Consider the following 18,272-nt stretch of genomic DNA (forward strand, 5'->3'; position numbering starts at 1 on the left):
TTATTTACATCCAGAGGCTGGAAACCCGTTCTGACCCTCCTAGTCCTGCTCACGTCACTGAAGGTTTGTTAGTGTATCATTCTAGGCAGTCCTCTGTAAGCTAAATACAGAAGTAGCGCAAATTTCCCTCCTATGCTGGACTTCAGGCCGAAAGTTTTTGCCAACAATAACACATTGTGACAAGCAGATCTGCTGTTCATGAGAAGGACGGGGTTTCATCCTTTGGAATGTAAATAAGGGTTTTCATTCACTGACAACAAGCAAAAATGATGAAATTGGAGAGAAATTGAAATAAGATAGCTTATTGGTATGAATGAGGGATTAAAGTGTAACTAAACGTTCGACAAACTTCTGACGTCATAGTGACATGTTAGAAGTTTTTACTGGTGGGGGTCTGAGCACTGAGACCCCATCAATCGCTAAAACGAAGTGACAGAAGTGTTCATGTGAGCGCTCAGCCGTTTTGTTTCTGTTCAGCTTTTTCCGGAGAGCCGATGTATCGGAGTACGGGCTCATAGACTTTCTATTCAGTCCGTACTCCACTACATTGATTTCCGGAAAAAGCCGAACAGCAACGAAGTGGCTGAGCGCTCAAATGAGTGCTTCTGCCGCTTTGTTTTAGAGATTGGTGCGGGTCTCAGTGCTCAGACACCCACCAATCAAAACTTCTGACACGTCACTGACATGTCAGAAGTTTGTTGAACGTTTAGTTACCTTTAATTTTGACTGATTCCTTCGACGATCAGCCATGGCTTGGACATTTTCATTCAAGAGACCAATTACCGATTGACAACGTCATCCACTTACCTGGATATTTGGACTATAATGATATGAACAGCCAGTCAGATATAGAGCATTTAATTGACGTGTCCTGCCTCCAGGGTGATTAAAGAATCCTGTATCTGACCATGTGTACTGGGTCTGTTTGCAGTGGTATTGGTGAGAACTGCAGTCGTATGACTGATACCTGATGAAGGAGGCAGGCTACCTCTAAGACGTTCAGGGTGCCCATACACATTAGATGATCGTAGTCTGAACCTGAGGATTTTGGAGAATTAAGATATCTATCTATTGGGTATGGGGTTGTCTCGACTTTCCCTTGTCGCAGATATCGGGGGACAGAAGGATCAGGCATGTTGGATATTAACATGCCCAAGCCATCGTTCCCATGGTAGATAAGCTGCTGCTAGGGGAGTCTGCAATGGGGAGAGGCAATAAGCCGCTGCCGGACACCCACAGCAGTTGTTGCCATAATGTAACTACATATGATATTTGTGCATAGGAACATTTCTCCATATTGTAGCCATTACTTTGCATCTCTCAGCTAAAAGTGTTTCCAGCTTTTCGGTAATAGTCACTACTAAAACTTGTTGTTCTTTCAAGGACTCCAAGAGGTTTGAAGGTATTGACACGGATTTCAAAGAGCTGGCCCAAGATGCTAACCGGACTCCGAACGTTGTGGAAGCCACCAACAAGCCGGGACTGTACGACAAGCTGGAGGATATTCAGGGGAGGTAATGTCTTCCTTCAATGTGCTGTTAAACAAGTGATCACTGCCCAGACTTCTCTATATGATCAGGAGAGTGTTCCCCTGCAAGACAAGGTCACGGTCAAAGTTTTTACATTGCCAACTGGATACAAGTTGGAATTATCTTTTCTTTTTTACATTTTTTAGTTCTGCTCCTTTAGGGCACCGCTACGATCAGTGACTCAAATTTATCTTTGTCGGAGTCTGAGGAAGTCTAAAATCCTCCTCCTGTCTGAACTGAGGTTCAGGCTACTGATCTGTCACTCATGCTTTACACTGCAGCTCTGCTGCATGAGGGTACATCTATGATCAGGGACTCCGGCTTTGTCTATTGAAGTCTGAGGTAATCTGAAATCTGCCTTCTGTTGGAGCTGCTGCTCTCACAAGCACAAACTCAGTAAGAAGTCTGATATGCATTACAGCAAGGAAACAATAATATAAACTAGCAGTGAGAAAAAAAATCCTTTATCTGCCGCACCTAGACTGCGGGACGTAGGCCTCAGCGAACGTGGACATCTTCGCCACCTTTTGTGTCCATACATTATATTTAACAGTTGAGATGGGTAAATAACATCAGAATAATAAAGTGACATCTCTGCTATTTAAATACAGCAATCTTAATCCTTAATTTTGTCTCTAGGTTATCTTTATGTGAAAAAGCTTTGGCGGAATACCTGGACACCAAGAGACTGGCATTTCCACGATTTTACTTCATATCCTCCGCTGATTTACTGGACATCCTGTCAAATGGAACCAATCCACAACTTGTGAGTGTCCGTTCTTAGCCAAAGGCATTTCAGATTGTATTTTTTCACATTGAGGATTCATGAGAACACGGCAGCCGATTTACAAGAAACCAAATCCATTAATAACGAGCCAGTAAAAGTCTTTATTTCCCCAATAATACGTCTACCTCTGTTTAGAGAGAGCCATAGACCTTAGAGGTCTGTCAGCCACCTCATAGCACTTATGACCCCAGGTCGCTCACTAAAGATGGGTAAAGACATATTCGTAAATCATTCCCCTTCTCATCAAAATGCACATATGTTAACATGTTGAAGCGTGTAGAGTAACTTTGTACATATGTGACCTTACTTACCCGGTATTATTCCTGAGTTACAGCCTGTGTTCTACTCCAGAGCTGCACTTACAAGTCACAAGGCTTCAGAGCTGAAATTTCCCAGCATTCTCTGCTCATTCAGTGTCTGCACAGAGCTTGCTGTGGTTTGCAAAAAGTAACTTCAAGCTTGCTGATTGTTTCCAATAACCACAAAAACAGCTTACAAACTTACAGTAAGTCATGCACACGACCGTATTTTTTCCCACCCGTAAATACTGGCGTAAATACGGGTCCGGTGTCGCACGTATTCGACCCGTTTTGCACTAGTATTTACGGACCCGTGCCTGTAAATACGGGCCCGGTGTCCTCCGTATTCCACCCGTATTTACGGGCACATTTTCGATGCAAAATTGCACTGCACTAATCGGCAGCCCCTTCTCTATCAGAGAGAAGGGGCAGCCCTTTCCGAGGTAAAAGAATTTCATACTTACCCGGCCGTTGTCTTGGTGACGCGTCCCTCTCTTGACATCCAGCCCGATCTCCCTGGATGACGCGGCAGTCCATGTGACCGCTGCAGCATGTAATTGGCCTGTGATTGGCTGCAGCGGTCACATGGGCTGAAACGTCATCCAGGGGTGTCGGGCCGGATGTCGAGAGGGACGCGTCACCAAGGCAACGGCCGGGAGACCGGACTGGAGGAAGCAGGAAGTTCTCGGTAAGTATGAACGTCTTCTTTTTTTTTTTTTTTTTTTTTTTTTTTTTTTTTACAGGTTGCTTTATATTCTGATCGGAATTCACTGTCCAGGGTGCTGAAAGAGTTACTGCCGATCAGTTAACTCTTTCAGCATCCTGGACAGTGACTATTTACTGACGTCGCCTAGCAACGCTGCCATAATGACGGGTGCACACATGTAGCCACCCGTCATTACAGGAGCTCCATAGACTTCTATGGGCTGCCCATGCCGTTATTACGGACTGAAATAGGACATGTTCTATCTTTTTCAACGGCACGGGCACCTTCCTGTAAGAAAACGGGAAGGTACCCGTGGCCAATAGAAGTCTATGAGCCCGTTATTACGGGTCGTAATTACGACCCGTAATAACGGGAGTTTTTACGGTCGTGAGCATGAGGCCTAATAGATTTGCAAAGTGACAATGTTTTTATGTCGTTTTTTATGTTTTAGCTGAACTTACCCATTACAAAACAGTTAACGCTGATCAATGTATATTAGAACAAAATCCGGCCTGTACAACATTTTAGGGACTTGTTTAAGTAAAAATGTCTGGCATTATGAAAACCCTTTAGCATGGCTGACTGTCTACTGAGGTCTATTGCTAGGATATTCATAATCCCAGGTATTCTTCATATATCTGGAGCTGTCTTACCATCTGCTACATCAGTGATTTCTCACTTACGATTTCATGGTTATTAAGAACCCAATATACGAATCATGCACAAACTAATTGTGCATGTGTTCCAACTATATACATGCTTCACTGCAGGTCATGCGCCATCTGTCCAAACTGTTCGACAACATGGCAAAGATGAAATTCAAAGAAGGAGATTCCAAGACCGGCCTCGGCATGTACAGCAAAGAGGACGAATATGTTCCGTTCAACGAGCCTTGTGACTGCAGCGGCCAGGTGAGATCTGACAGGAGTCTGTTTCAGAACAAGAGAGGTTAAGTAATCCTTATTGATAGGAAGCCGTGGATCGTGATTAACACACTTTTGAGGAACATGCAGAGCAGGAGAAAAATGTAACCCATTTACATTCAATTTTTTCATGTCCTCCCGCATTTTCACGCATTGCAGCATTCTACCTGGGGAGAACTTTTATCTCTTCATCCTGAGCCTTCTTGTTAATGAATAGAATTGCAGTGAAGACTGACACATAGAGCAATAGGAGAAAGGTGGTAGAATTAATAAAATACTACATAACACGCAGACTGTGAATGCCGCGAAGTTAGCTTTGAGAAGTATGTGGTCCCAGATGACTGTGCTATGTGGTGCTGCACAACCCATCAGTACATAGAAATGATGTGCACAGATAATCCATTGTATCTTTGTCTGTCATTTCTGCCAATTCCATCAATGTGCAAAGTAACAAACATCTTGTATGTCTTCAGGTGGAGACCTGGCTGAATCGGGTGCTGGACTCCATGAGGGACACTGTAAGGCATGAAATGACCGAAGCCGTCACTGCGTATGAAGAGAAGCCCAGGGAACAATGGCTGTTTGACTATCCAGCCCAGGTATATATCATGACTGCACAGAACATCCTAATTTAGATACAATATGGAAAATTATGAATTCTTTAGCCAACTTTGGTTTTCATTCATGTGCGCTTTGCCAGTTGTTGGACATTGAAGTTGTACCGCTTATTGGCTGCTGGAAGATACCTGGCAGATTATATCCGAGAACTGCTTCGATTATATAATGTTACAATTCTAATTGATTATTTAAAGTGCAGAAGAGGTGTATATAGGACTGCTTCCTGTGGATTCAAATTTGCTGACCGTCAATAGATTTATTGTAGTCTGTATATAGCATCCAGACTAACAGCCTGCAGATTTGTTTAGACAACCTCTGCCTACTTAAAAGGTCCCCCAAAAATATTGACTGCAGAGTAATTCTACTGTCAAACCCTCGTGGTCAACTGTTCTCACCGGTAAAGGTGTCTGGCAAGTGCTGTTCTCCTGCATGAGTAAGATGCTCATTGAAATGAAAGGACCAAGCCAGATCTTGTGCAACATCTCCAGCATCGCTAAGCAAGTGACCCCCTTCTATTCCATCCACCTCGAGGCATTTGTTTAAAGCAGTTGACCCCTTTAAATTGAAGCATTGTCACGTTCAGCACAAAGATTACAAAAAAAGTGATGCATAAAAGGAAACCGGCATTGTAAGGTGGAGAGGACAAAATGTTTGTTAGATGTGAGGCAGTGCATGGCACGGCTTCCAGGACCTTTAGCTCAGCCCCTGTGTCTCATGAGTCACGTCTAAAGCTAGTGTTTTTAACCTGTTTACCTTCCAGGTAGCCCTTACCTGCACACAGATTTGGTGGACTACAGAGGTTGGCATTTCCTTTGCTCGGCTGGAGGAAGGCTATGAGAACGCCATGAAGGAATATTACAAAAAACAAGTCAACCAGCTAAACACGCTCATCAACATGCTGATTGGTCAACTGTCCACAGGGGAAAGGCAGAAAATCATGACAATCTGTACTATTGACGTTCATGCCCGTGACGTGGTCTCTAAAATGATTGCACAGAAGGTCAGTTGGGTTCTAGGTTTCTCTGGTGCTGGAACCATCGGTGATCAGGTGTTATCACCTGTGGATGCTTCTGGTGTGTCAACTTCGTGTTACATGGCGCCTATTGAAGTGAGAGGGGCCTTACAGGGTCGTACAGAGTCCTCCACAGCAAGAGCCGTCTTTGCAGCAACTCCCCGCTCTGGCTAATGAGGGCTTGTATTGTGTGGAAAAACCCTCTAAGGCTTGGGATATTGCATACTGTGTAGTCATGCCCAACCTAAGTTGTATAGAGTTTGCTGTGAATTTTCTCCATCTATGGTTTTAGTTTCTCTTTACTGCAGCAACGGTTGAAGTTGTTGGCCATCAGAAATGCCGTGCCAAGAACGTTGTGTCTGTTTTAGTTGGTTAAGTGTCATTTTTACAGATGGAGCTTAACCTGCGTGTCTGTGTCCTCCTCTCACAGGTTGACAATGCCCAGGCTTTCATCTGGCTGTCGCAACTCAGGCACCGCTGGGACGATGACAAGAAGCATTGTTTTGCCAACATCTGTGACGCCCAATTCCTCTACTCTTATGAATATCTTGGCAACACTCCTCGGCTAGTAATCACTCCTCTTACAGATAGGTGCGTGACCGGGTGCCAGAACTGGAGAGATGAGCTGTCCAAAGTATTTGGGAGAAGAGGCACTTCATTCGCTCCAGCCTTTATCGTATAGGAATTTCACACTTTTTAATGTTCTTTTCATGCAGTAAACATGAACACAACTTATACATGAATTTGAGAGTTAAGATTTTGAGGTGCTGTCCAGGCGTAAAAGAAAATTGTCTGAAAGTAAATTAAACTTTAAAACACGTCCCCCACAATAATTAATATTAGCAAAATTACATCCTTGAGCATTCCTTAACCCCTTAGTGACCAGCCCATTTTAGGCCTTAATGACCAAGCTATTTTATTTGTTTTTCTATAGTCGCATTCAAAGAGCTATAACGTTTTTATTTTTTCGTCTACATAGCTTTATGAGGCTTGTTTTTTGCGGGATTAGTTGTGCTTTTTAATGGCACCATTTTTGGGTACATATAATTTTTATATTAACTTTTATTAACCCTTTTGGGGGGGATTATAAAAAAAACTTGAAATTCCGCCATTGTTCTATGCGTTTTTAAATTGACGCCGTTCACTATGCGACGTAAATAACATGTTACCTTTATTCTATGGGTCGGTACGATTACGGCGATACCACATATGTGGAGGTTTTTTTTATGTTTTACGACTTTTGCACAATAAAAACACTTTTGAACTAAAATTATTTGTTTTTGCATCGTCGCTTTCCAAGAGCCGTAATTTTTTTATTTTTCCATCAATGTAGTGATTTTTTGGGCTTGTTTTCTGCGGGACAAGACGTAGTTTTGAATGGTACTGTTTTGGGGTACATGGGACTTATTGATTCATTTTTATTATGACTTTTTTGGGGGGCAATGGAAAGAAATTGCAATTTCGCCATAGTTTTTTGCGTTTTTTTTTTACGGTGTTCACTTTGCGGTTTAAATTACATATTAACTTTATTAATGGAGTCATTACGGTCGCGGCGATACCACATATGTGTACTTTTTTTTTTTTTTTACACTTTTACTAAATAAAACCACTTTTTATGGAAAAAAATGGTTTTATTTATTTTTTTACTGTACTTTTTATTAATAATCTTTATTTCACTTTGATAACTGATTTTATTAGTCCCACTAGGGGACTTTACTGTGCGATGTTCCGATCGCTGCTATAATGCTTTGGTATACTTCGTATACCAGAGCATTATTGCCTGTCAGTGTAAATCTGACAGGCAATCTGTTAGGACATGCCTCCGGCGCGTCCTAACAGGCATATGTCCAGGGCAGACCTGGGGGCTTTTATCAGTCCCCCGGCTGCCATGACACCCCATCGGAGACCCGCGATTGCATTCGCGGGCCGCCGATGGGTGACAGAGGGAGCGCACTCCCTCTGTAAACAAAGTTAAATGCCGCGGTCGCTATTGACGGCGGCATTTAACGGGTTAAACGGCCGCGATCGAAGTAAACTTCGATCGCGGGCGTTGGAGCAGGAGCTCAGCTGTCATCAGACAGCAGAGCCCCGGCTCCTGCCTGCACGGGAGACCCGTGCAGGACTTAGACTAGGCTGACGTGAAAAGGCGTCAGCCTAGCCTAAAGCCCATTAGTGAATCACGTAAAAAGGCGTATTAGTGGTCACTAAGGGGTTAAGTTGTTTGTTTCCTAAATCTTTTTTTCAGGAAAGCTGAGTCACAACCATTGTCATCGCTAAAGCCATACCTTGGCAATTTTCACCCAGCTTTCACTGGCTACTGAATGTCAAATTTATATCCATTTATGTTCTATTCTTTTTGCAAAACCAGTCTTTACAATGTGTCTAGACCTCTAAACTAAGTTTTGCATTTATTTATAGAATTAATCTACATAAAAAGTTGAGTCACTGTGTACATACATAACATTTCTTGTCCTGTACTGATCCTGAGTTACATCCTGTATTATACTCCAGAGCTGCCCTCACTATTCTGCTGGTGGAGTCATTGTGTACATACAGGATGTAACTCAGGATCAGTACTGTAATGTATTATACTCCAGAGCTGCATTCACTATTCTGCTGGTGGAGTCACTGTGTACATAAATTACTTATCCTGTACTGATCCTGAGTTACGTCCTGTATTATACTCCAGAGCTGCACTCACTATTCTGCTGGTGGAGTCACTGTGTACATACATTACATTACTTATCATGTACTGATCCAACATTACGTCCTGTATTATACTCCAGAGCTGCACTCACTATTCTGCTGGTGGAGTCACTGTCTCCATACATTACTTATCCTGTACTGATCCTGAGTTACATCCTGTATTATACTCCAGAGCTGCACTCACTATTCTGCTGGTGGAGTCACTGTGTACATACATTACATTACTTATCATGTACTGATCCAACATTACGTCCTGTATTATACTCCAGAGCTGCACTCACTATTCTGCTTGTGGATTCACTGTGTACATACATTACTTGTCCTGTACTGATCCTGAGTTACATCCTGTATTATACTCCAGAGCTGCACTCACTATTCTGCTGGTGGAGTCACTGTCTCCATACATTACTTATCCTGTACTGATCCTGAGTTACATCCTGTATTATACTCCAGAGCTGCACTCACTATTCTGCTGGTGGAGTCACTGTCTCCATACATTACTTATCCTGTACTGATCCTGAGTTACATCCTGTATTATACTCCAGAGCTGCACTCACTATTCTGCTGGTGGAGTCACTGTCTCCATACATTACTTATCCTGTACTGATCCTGAGTTACATCCTGTATTATACTCCAGAGCTGCACTCACTATTCTGCTGGTGGAGTCACTGTGTACATACATTACATTACTTATCATGTACTGATCCAACATTACGTCCTGTATTATACTCCAGAGCTGCACTCACTATTCTGCTGGTGGAGTCACTGTGTACATACATTACATTACATATCCTGTACTGATCCTGAGTTACATCCTGTATTATACTCCAGAGCTGCACTCACTATTCTGCTGGTGGAGTCAGTGTACATACATTACATTACTTATCCTGTACTGATCCTGAGTTACATCCTGTATTATACTCCAGAGCTGCACTCACTATTCTGCTGGAGGAGTCACTGTGTACATACATTACTTATCCTGTACTGATCCTGAGTTACATCCTGTATTATACTCCAGAGCTGCACTCACTATTCTGCTGGTGGAGTCACTGTGTACATACATTACATTACTTATCCTGTACTGATCCTGAGTTACATCCTGTATTATACTCCAGAGCTGCACTCACTATTCTGCTGGTGGAGTCACTGTGTACATACATTACATTACTTATCATGTACTGATCCAACATTACGTCCTGTATTATACTCCAGAGCTGCACTCACTATTCTGCTGGTGGAGTCACTGTGTACATACATTACATTACTTATCCTGTACTGATCCTGAGTTATATCCTGTATTATACTCCAGAGCTGCACTCACTATTCTGCTGGTGGAGTCACTGTGTACATACATTACATTACTTATCCTGTACTGATCCTGAGTTATATCCTGTATTATACTCCAGAGCTGCACTCACTATTCTGCTGGTGGAGTCACTGTATACATACATTACTTGTCCTGTACTGATCCTGAGTTACATCCTGTATTATACTCCAGAGCTGCACTCACTATTCTGCTGGTGGAGTCACTGTGTACATACATTACATTACTTATCCTGTACTGATCCTGAGTTATATCCTGTATTATACTCCAGAGCTGCACTCACTATTCTGCTGGTGGAGTCACTGTATACATACATTACTTGTCCTGTACTGATCCTGAGTTACATCCTGTATTATACTCCAGAGCTGCACTCACTATTCTGCTGGTGGAGTCACTGTGTACATACATTACATTACTTATCCTGTACTGATCCTGAGTTATATCCTGTATTATACTCCAGAGCTGCACTCACTATTCTGCTGGTGGAGTCACTGTATACATACATTACTTGTCCTGTACTGATCCTGAGTTACATCCTGTATTATACTCCAGAGCTGCACTCACTATTCTGCTGGTGGAGTCACTGTGTACATACATTACATTACTTACCATGTACTGATCCAACATTACGTCCTGTAATGTTTCAGAGCTGTATTTATAATTCAGAGCTGATATCCCTTGGCATTCCCTGCTTGTTTACAATACAGAGCTTACTTTAGTGATTTTTATTTTCAGAAGTGTCCTGTTTACACCAGCGATCTTAAGTAATCTAATATATAAAAGAACTAACTGTCGTCATGCATTATAGGAGCTCAGCTGAGCTGTTAGTGATGTAGATGTTGCCAATGTTTGCAGTGGCAACAGCAGAATTCTGATTGCAGCTCTGTACAGGTGTTAACTCGTGATCAGTAGAAAATCAGTAGTGATTGAAATTTGTGTGTACATTACGAGATAGGAACAGTATATGGTGCTCAAAGGTAATCATAGATGTTAGGCCCCATGCACACGAACGTGTTTTTGCGGCCGCAATTCCCCCGAAAATCCACGGGAGAATTGCGGCCCCATTCTTTTCTATGGGGCCATGCACACGACCGTAGTTTTTACGGTCCGTGCATGGCCCGGGAACCCGCACCGCAGAAAGAACGGGCATGTCCTATTACGGACATCTTCTGCGGTTCGGGCTCATTGAGAACAATAACGGCGACCATGTGCATGTCGTACGATTTGCGGGCGGCCCGCGGCTGACAGTCCACAGCAGCCCGACCCGAAAATCACGGCCGTGCAAACGGCTACGGTCGTGTGCATGAGGCCTTAAATTGTGTATCTGGGAGCGGCAGTAATTCTGTAACCTTATACATTGTAGATGTTACATTACTTTGACTCAATCCCTTCATCTCACCATGAGTGGAGCGCCTGCTGGACCAGCTGGCACTGGTAAGACTGAAACGACTAAAGACTTGGGCCGAGCTCTTGGCATCATGGTTTATGTCTTCAACTGCTCTGAGCAGATGGACTACAAGGTAAATAGTCCGGCTCTTACTTAAGACACCATCACACGACAGAAGTCTCACAGAATACAGTGTTTTATTTCCTTTTATCTTCCAGTCCTGTGGAAACATCTACAAGGGTCTCTCACAGACAGGTGCCTGGGGTTGTTTTGATGAGTTTAACCGAATCTCCGTAGAGGTGTTGTCTGTGGTCGCTGTACAGGTAAGCAGAGGTCTACAGCACGTGTCATGTCTCTTAAATGGGGGGGGGGGGGTGCCCTTTACAAATATACAGCCATATGGAGGTTTTCTGTGCCCGCTGTTCTCTGATTTATGGTTGTTTCGCATATCATTACAATATTCCTGAATCAAATTGACAACAGCCCTAGGTTCATAGCTCTTTGGAGGGAAAGCGGTGGGGTCCTTGTTTCTATGTAGCTTTAAAGGGTAACTAAACTTTGACATGTCCTAGTGACACGTAAAGTTTTGATCGGTGGGGGGTCGAGCACTGAGACCCCCACCGGTCGCTAAAACGAAGGGACTGAGGTGCTCGGGTGAGCGTTGTGCTCCTTCATTTCAGATCGGCTTTCCAAGTAAAACGAGCAGTGTACTGTTTGAATAGGAATTATGCCCCCCACAAGAGCAGCACACTTCTTTCCTAAAATAATCTGTGCCGACCCCCAGCCAATTCAGACTGAGGACGGCTAAATGCAATCCATTGCTCCAAATATGCAAGCAGAACCCTTGCTTGTAGATCAGTATTGATTATGATTATCAATATCAAATGCAATTGTTTTGTTCAGGAACAAAAGGGGAGTGTGTTTTGTAGGTGGGCAACTTCTGTAGAGCTGCTCAGTTTACAGCTGCATTGTGACTCTTGTGCCCAAACTGCCTAGTGATTAATTACTTTGCGTTAACCTCAGCAACGGGTGATCGTCTACCCAGTGATTGAAGAACGTGTTCTCTTCACTATTCGCAAGGATTGCAGAGGGGCTGCCGGTCAGAGGCATTGTGGGAAGTTCTTTGCTTCCAAATGGCAACCTTCACAAATGTGAGACCTTTTAATGTGAAGCCTGTGAGGTCCCTGGGGAGATGTAGGAGCCGGTGTAAAGGTCACAGGTTATTCCACTTTTCTTCCCATCATTTTGGCTGACAGACTTCTCATTGGACATTTTATTTTCCACCAATCTGCCCTCATTAGATTGTCTAAGAGACGGTATGTTTGGAGAATAGGTTTGTAATACAACCCGTATTTTAGACAGTGAGAGGTTGAAAAGCAGGCTGTGGAGAATATGTAAGGGAATGTCTTACAAAGCAAATCCCGACTGAATGGGACCCAGACTGAAGTCTGATGATGGATTTAGAGCGGTCCCACAGGAGCAGTTCTAATACTAACATTATTATGGAAATTTATTCCAGCAGTTGTCCCTAATATATAGTGAAAAATAACCGGAACTACAGGCTGAGCGTCCATCAGGCCAACCCAACTCTCAATTGGCTGCGGTAGTTGTACCTTTAAAGCACAAGGGAAAAAATATTTTTTAGCATCAGTAAAAGGTGGTGATCGTGAGCGAGGGGACTCCTAACATAATACCAAACAATATACTCTACACCGCAAGAAAACGAAAGGGGAACTCCGACCAGATTACAGAATTAATCATATGTATGGAAATGTAGTGTGGAAAATAGCATCCACTACTCCCAGACCAGACACTATGGATGTTCTTTACGGACTTCTTCCCTTATATTGGCTGGATTGGGTAACCGCTCTCACTGCTGTAAAGGTGACCTGGTCAGGTGATTCCCCTTGGCCAACCAGTAAGGAGTGCCGTTTTGCATATAGCACTTGCTTCCTGTCCATTTGGGGGGTGTTTTAGTCCAATACATTTAATGTACGTTTGATACAACTATTCCAAGCAAAATATATTAAAATAGGATGTTCTTATCGCTGTATATAATATCATCAACAGGTGAAGAGTATACAAGATGCCATCAGGGACAAGAAAAAGAGATTCAACTTCCTGAGTGAAGAGATCAATCTCATTCCTTCTGTGGGGATTTTCATCACAATGAATCCAGGTTATGCCGGCCGTACTGAACTACCGGAAAATCTCAAGGCTCTGTTTAGGTGAGAAATATCCCATACACGAATGACTTCAAAGTAAATAATGAGCATCTGTAATGAAGAAAGACCTCAAATTAGAGCTCATATTAGGCCCCCCGTATACATTTAAGGTGGTGGGTTCAGCAGCCTCCAGAAAGCCCCCCAAAGTCCTGGTCAGAGACCACGAACGCAAAACTGTGCTATATGGAAATCTGGGCTTCCCTTTCCTCAGTGATCCCTTTTTGGCAAGTCGGCAGTGCCAAGAAAGAATACCCGACAGGTGTTTACTTTACATTTAAAGGGGTTGTCCAGGATTAGAAAAACACGGCTGCCTTCTTTCAGACACCGCACCACATCTGTACATAGGTCTCTGCTCATGCTGCAGAACAACCCGTTCAGGTGGATGGGAGGGATTTTCAGTCGCAAATATGTGTGAACATATTCTAAATGTCTAGGTGTCCTTTATTGTGGTCTGTCACTGGAACAAGCCGCATTCAGTGGTCACAACGCAGTGTAATGAAGCAATAGGCAAGGTCTAAGATTTCATAAAATCCCACAGAGCAGGTGCGCTGCCGTATGACCGTATTACCTGCGTTGTATAGAGCTCACATATTGTATCACGGCATGGAGCATAGTCTAGTGAATCATAAGATAATAATGTAGTCATTATAGAATATTTGTAATTGTGTGTAAATATTTGTATTATATCAATTATAATTACACACACACCGTCCCCTCTATGGAGAGAGAGGTTGGTCTAGGTGTACGACACAGATCACACGAAAATTTGAAGATTGCCTTATGGGGTGCAGGGTCCAAAGTCGTTTTTTAGCTCTAGCTTAAAGGGGTTTTCCAGGTACAAACCTGTATCAGCCGCTGTAACTGTTTGGGGTGGGTACTCACCTGCACATGGACGTTCTGTTGGTCAGATGCGTTGTGCCACTGTTTTTAGCAGCGCTCGCGTGACCACATCAGCGTTGCATGGTAGTTAGTGGTACCACCAGTCGCCTACATCACCAGGCTAAACACACCCTGAGTTATTGGCATGTTATAGCGACATGAGACATGCTGCGGGGATGGAGAGTGAGGGGTACAGGCAGTGTGGATGGAGAGGAGGGGATTTTGGAGAAAATAAATGAGAAAGCTCAGTGACCTGTCCACTTAACGGCCCGACACTGAGAAATATAATTTCACGGTTACATTACCGTCGGTAAAAAGGTGGAACGACGCATCTGATCGACGGAGCGTCCATGTACAAGTACAACCTGATAACAGTTACAGCGGCTAATACAAGTTTCTACTCGGGCAACCCCTTTAAATGGGTTGTTCAGAATTAGAAGAACCTGAATGCTTTCTACCAAAAGAAATGCCACCCCTGTCCACAGGTTGTGCAGTTCAGTCCCATTCACTTAAATTTAGCTTAAGGACAGGTGTAGCGTTGTTTCTGGAAGAAAGTATCCAAACCAATGGGCCTCGGGTTAAAGGTTTGCCTCCATTTTTGTTTGAGGTCAGACTAAGCCCCTTCAGTTTTCAGCAATATAGTTCCTTTCTAAGTGAATAAAAGTGCCATCAACATAGGTTTTAAATTAGTAGTATTCATTCATACATTTTGCCAAGGATTTTTGTTACCAAATGAAAGATGAATTAATGTTATCAATGTCTCCTTCTTCAAGGCCCTGTGCTATGGTGGTCCCTGATTTTGAACTGATCTGCGAGATTATGTTGGTGGCAGAAGGATTTATTGAAGCCAGGCTGCTGGCCAGGAAGTTCATTACCCTCTACCAGCTGTGCAAAGAACTTTTGTCTAAACAGGTACGGCAGCCCTATGAGCTTCCATGTCATGGGGGAGGGGCATAAATAATGAGATAGGTGTATTTCCATGACAAAATGTGCAAGTTCATAGAGAACCCCTGTGTGTGTACATACATGACATTGCTTTTGTTGTGCTGAACCTGATACTCCAGAGCTGCACTTGCTATTCTGCTGTTGGCGTCACTTTGTACATACATTACTTATCCTCTGCTGATCCTGAGTTATATCCTGTATTATACTCCAGAGCTGCACTCACTATTCTGCTGGTGGAGTCACTGTGTACATACATTACCTTACTTATCCTGTACTTATCCTGAGTTACATCCTGCATTATACTCCAGAGCTGCACTCACTATTCTGCTGGTGGAGTCACTGTGTACTAACATTACATTACTTATCCTGTACTGATCCTAAGTTACATCCTGTATTATACTTCAGAGCTGCACTCACTATTCTGCTGGTGGAGTCACTGTGTACTAACATTACATTACTTATCCTGTACTGATCCTGAGTTACAGCCTGTATTATACTCAAGAGCTGCACTCACTATTCTGCTGGGGGAGTCACTGTGTACATACATTACATTACTTATCCTGTACTGATCCTGAGTTACAGCCTGCATTATACTCCAGAGCTGCACTCACTATTCTGCTGGTGGAGTCACTGTGTATATACATTACATTACTTATCCTGTACTGATCCTGAGTTACATCCTGTATTATACTCCAGAGCTGCACTCACTATTCTGCTGGTGGAGTCACTGTGTATATACATTACATTACTTATCCTGTACTGATCCTGAGTTACATCTGTATTATACTCCAGAGCTGCAATCACTATTCTGCTGGTGGAGTCACTGTGTACATACATTACATTACTTATCCTGTACTGATCCTGAGTTACATCCTGTATTATACTCCAGAGCTGCAATCACTATTCTGCTGGTGGAGTCACTGTGTACATACATTACATTACTTATCCTGCACTGATCCTGAGTTACATCCTGTATTATACTCCAGAGCTGCACTCACTATTCTGCTGGTGGAGTTGCTGTGTACATACATTACATTACTTATCCTGTAGTGATCCTGAGTTACATCCGGTATTATACTCCAGAGCTGCACTCACTATTCTGTTGGTGGAGTCACTGTGTACATATATTACATTACTTATCCTGTACTGATCCTGAGTTACATCCTGTATTATGCTCCAGAGCTGCAATCACTATTCTGCTGGTGGAGTCACTGTGTACATATATTACATTACTTATCCTGTACTGATCCTGAGTTACATCCTGCATTATACTCCAGAGCTGCACACACTATTCTGCTTGTGGAGTCACTGTGTACATACATTACATTACTTATCCTGTACTGATCCTGAGTTACATCCTGTATTATACTCCAGAGCTGCAATCACTATTCTGCTGGTGGAGTCACTGTGTACATACATTACATTACTTATCCTGTACTGATCCTGAGTTACATCCTGTATTATACTCCAGAGCTGCAGTCACTATTCTGCTGGTGGAGTCACTGTGTACATACATTACATTACTTATCCTGTACTGATCCTGAGTTACATCCTGTATTATACTCCAGAGCTGCACTCACTATTCTGCTGGTGGAGTCACTGTGTACATACATTACATTACTTATCCTGTACTGATCCTGAGTTACATCCTGTATTATACTCCAGGGCTGCACTCACTATTCTGCTGGTGGAGTCACTGTGTACATACATTACTTATCCTGTACTGATCCTGGGTTATATCCTGTATTATACCCCAGAGCTGCACTCACTATTCTGCTGGTGGAGACACTGTATACATACATTACTTATCCTGTACTGTAATCAGATTACAGAGCCACAGAACATGTTGCTTCTACATTAACAATGGGAAATAAGTATCACATTTGACTAGTCACCGCTTTTCTTTTTTTATTCGCCAGCACATAAAGGAAATAAACTGGTGTGTTACAATAACTATGGCGCACGTCGTAGCATTGCATACTCTGGTGTATTTGCACAATTTTTCTGTGGAAAACAAGATTAGTACGTGATCACCATAGTCTTATTTCTGTAATCTCTAAGCACCTCTGTGTGTACATCTTTGCCCCTCAGTAGTGGTCATCTTCCATGTCCTTGCTCTATCTGTTTTATGCCATTTTTATTGTGGATCCCCCATACCCCCCCCCACGTATTCGCTACTCAGTAGTTAGGCTCGCACTTTCCCGGTAATGTATCCCGCGTCCTTTTTGCAATGCTAGGCCAGACGGAACACACTTGAAAGGAGTCATTACCAGGCGGTATGCTTGGCCAGACAGTCGCTCCTGTACTTTAATGCTGAATCCGGAACTTCGTTCATCTTTCTTCTACTACATAAAGGTTACAGTATCAAACCCGATTTGTCGGGGCCGGCATGTGACATTGTAATGTAGCACCGGAGCAGAACAATCTATCCTTCTCTCCGTGGCCCAATGAAGCGACCAGGACTGCCGCTATAGTACAATACTGTATGTGACAAAAGGTCCCAATGATTTAAAGCAGACACTTTTGTGAGAGATACGAGAACAGCCGGGTAAAGGTTGTTTGAAGTTTAAAGTGTTTCGTGTTGTAGCGGGAGCTAAACTGAGGATGAGTATGAAATAATGATTGCAGCAGCCGAGCGTCAGGAGATTGATATCGCACGGCTGAGCAGGCCTGTCGTGCATGGGAGTTTTATATATAGACTTTGATTTAACTATCTGATTGCCAGAATGACCTCCATTACACGTACTAATATTGTCTTTTGTGTTTCCATTTGCTGTCCGTGAATAGGAACATTCATTGTCTACATACAGATGCCAAAGACCGCTTCTAACGGCTGAAGGTTTGTTACAATTGCAGCCAATATAAGCAATTATTTTACCTACATTGATACATTGTAGGAAATCCTAAGGCCGAATTCAGACAAACGTGGGGA

At 43.0% G+C, this 18,272-nt stretch overlaps 1 protein-coding gene across 2 annotated transcripts in view; it reads left to right on the top strand.

The window, feature by feature from the left end:
- The window catches only part of DNAH9 (dynein axonemal heavy chain 9), a 207,294-nt gene that overhangs the window by 68,316 nt on the left and 120,706 nt on the right, over nucleotides 1–18,272 (top strand). For both annotated transcript variants that reach the window (XM_075846330.1, XM_075846331.1), the window contains exons 22-31: nucleotides 1,384–1,514; nucleotides 2,169–2,295; nucleotides 4,092–4,232; nucleotides 4,718–4,843; nucleotides 5,623–5,862; nucleotides 6,305–6,465; nucleotides 11,268–11,424; nucleotides 11,510–11,614; nucleotides 13,362–13,519; nucleotides 15,169–15,307. In XM_075846330.1, coding sequence (XP_075702445.1) covers nucleotides 1,384–1,514; nucleotides 2,169–2,295; nucleotides 4,092–4,232; nucleotides 4,718–4,843; nucleotides 5,623–5,862; nucleotides 6,305–6,465; nucleotides 11,268–11,424; nucleotides 11,510–11,614; nucleotides 13,362–13,519; nucleotides 15,169–15,307 — 1,485 coding nt within the window. The remainder of the gene's footprint in view (nucleotides 1–1,383; nucleotides 1,515–2,168; nucleotides 2,296–4,091; nucleotides 4,233–4,717; nucleotides 4,844–5,622; nucleotides 5,863–6,304; nucleotides 6,466–11,267; nucleotides 11,425–11,509; nucleotides 11,615–13,361; nucleotides 13,520–15,168; nucleotides 15,308–18,272) is intronic.

The sequence above is a fragment of the Rhinoderma darwinii genome, chromosome 13, assembly GCF_050947455.1.
Source record: "Rhinoderma darwinii isolate aRhiDar2 chromosome 13, aRhiDar2.hap1, whole genome shotgun sequence".
In the NCBI taxonomy this organism is placed as follows: Eukaryota; Metazoa; Chordata; class Amphibia; order Anura; family Rhinodermatidae; genus Rhinoderma; species Rhinoderma darwinii.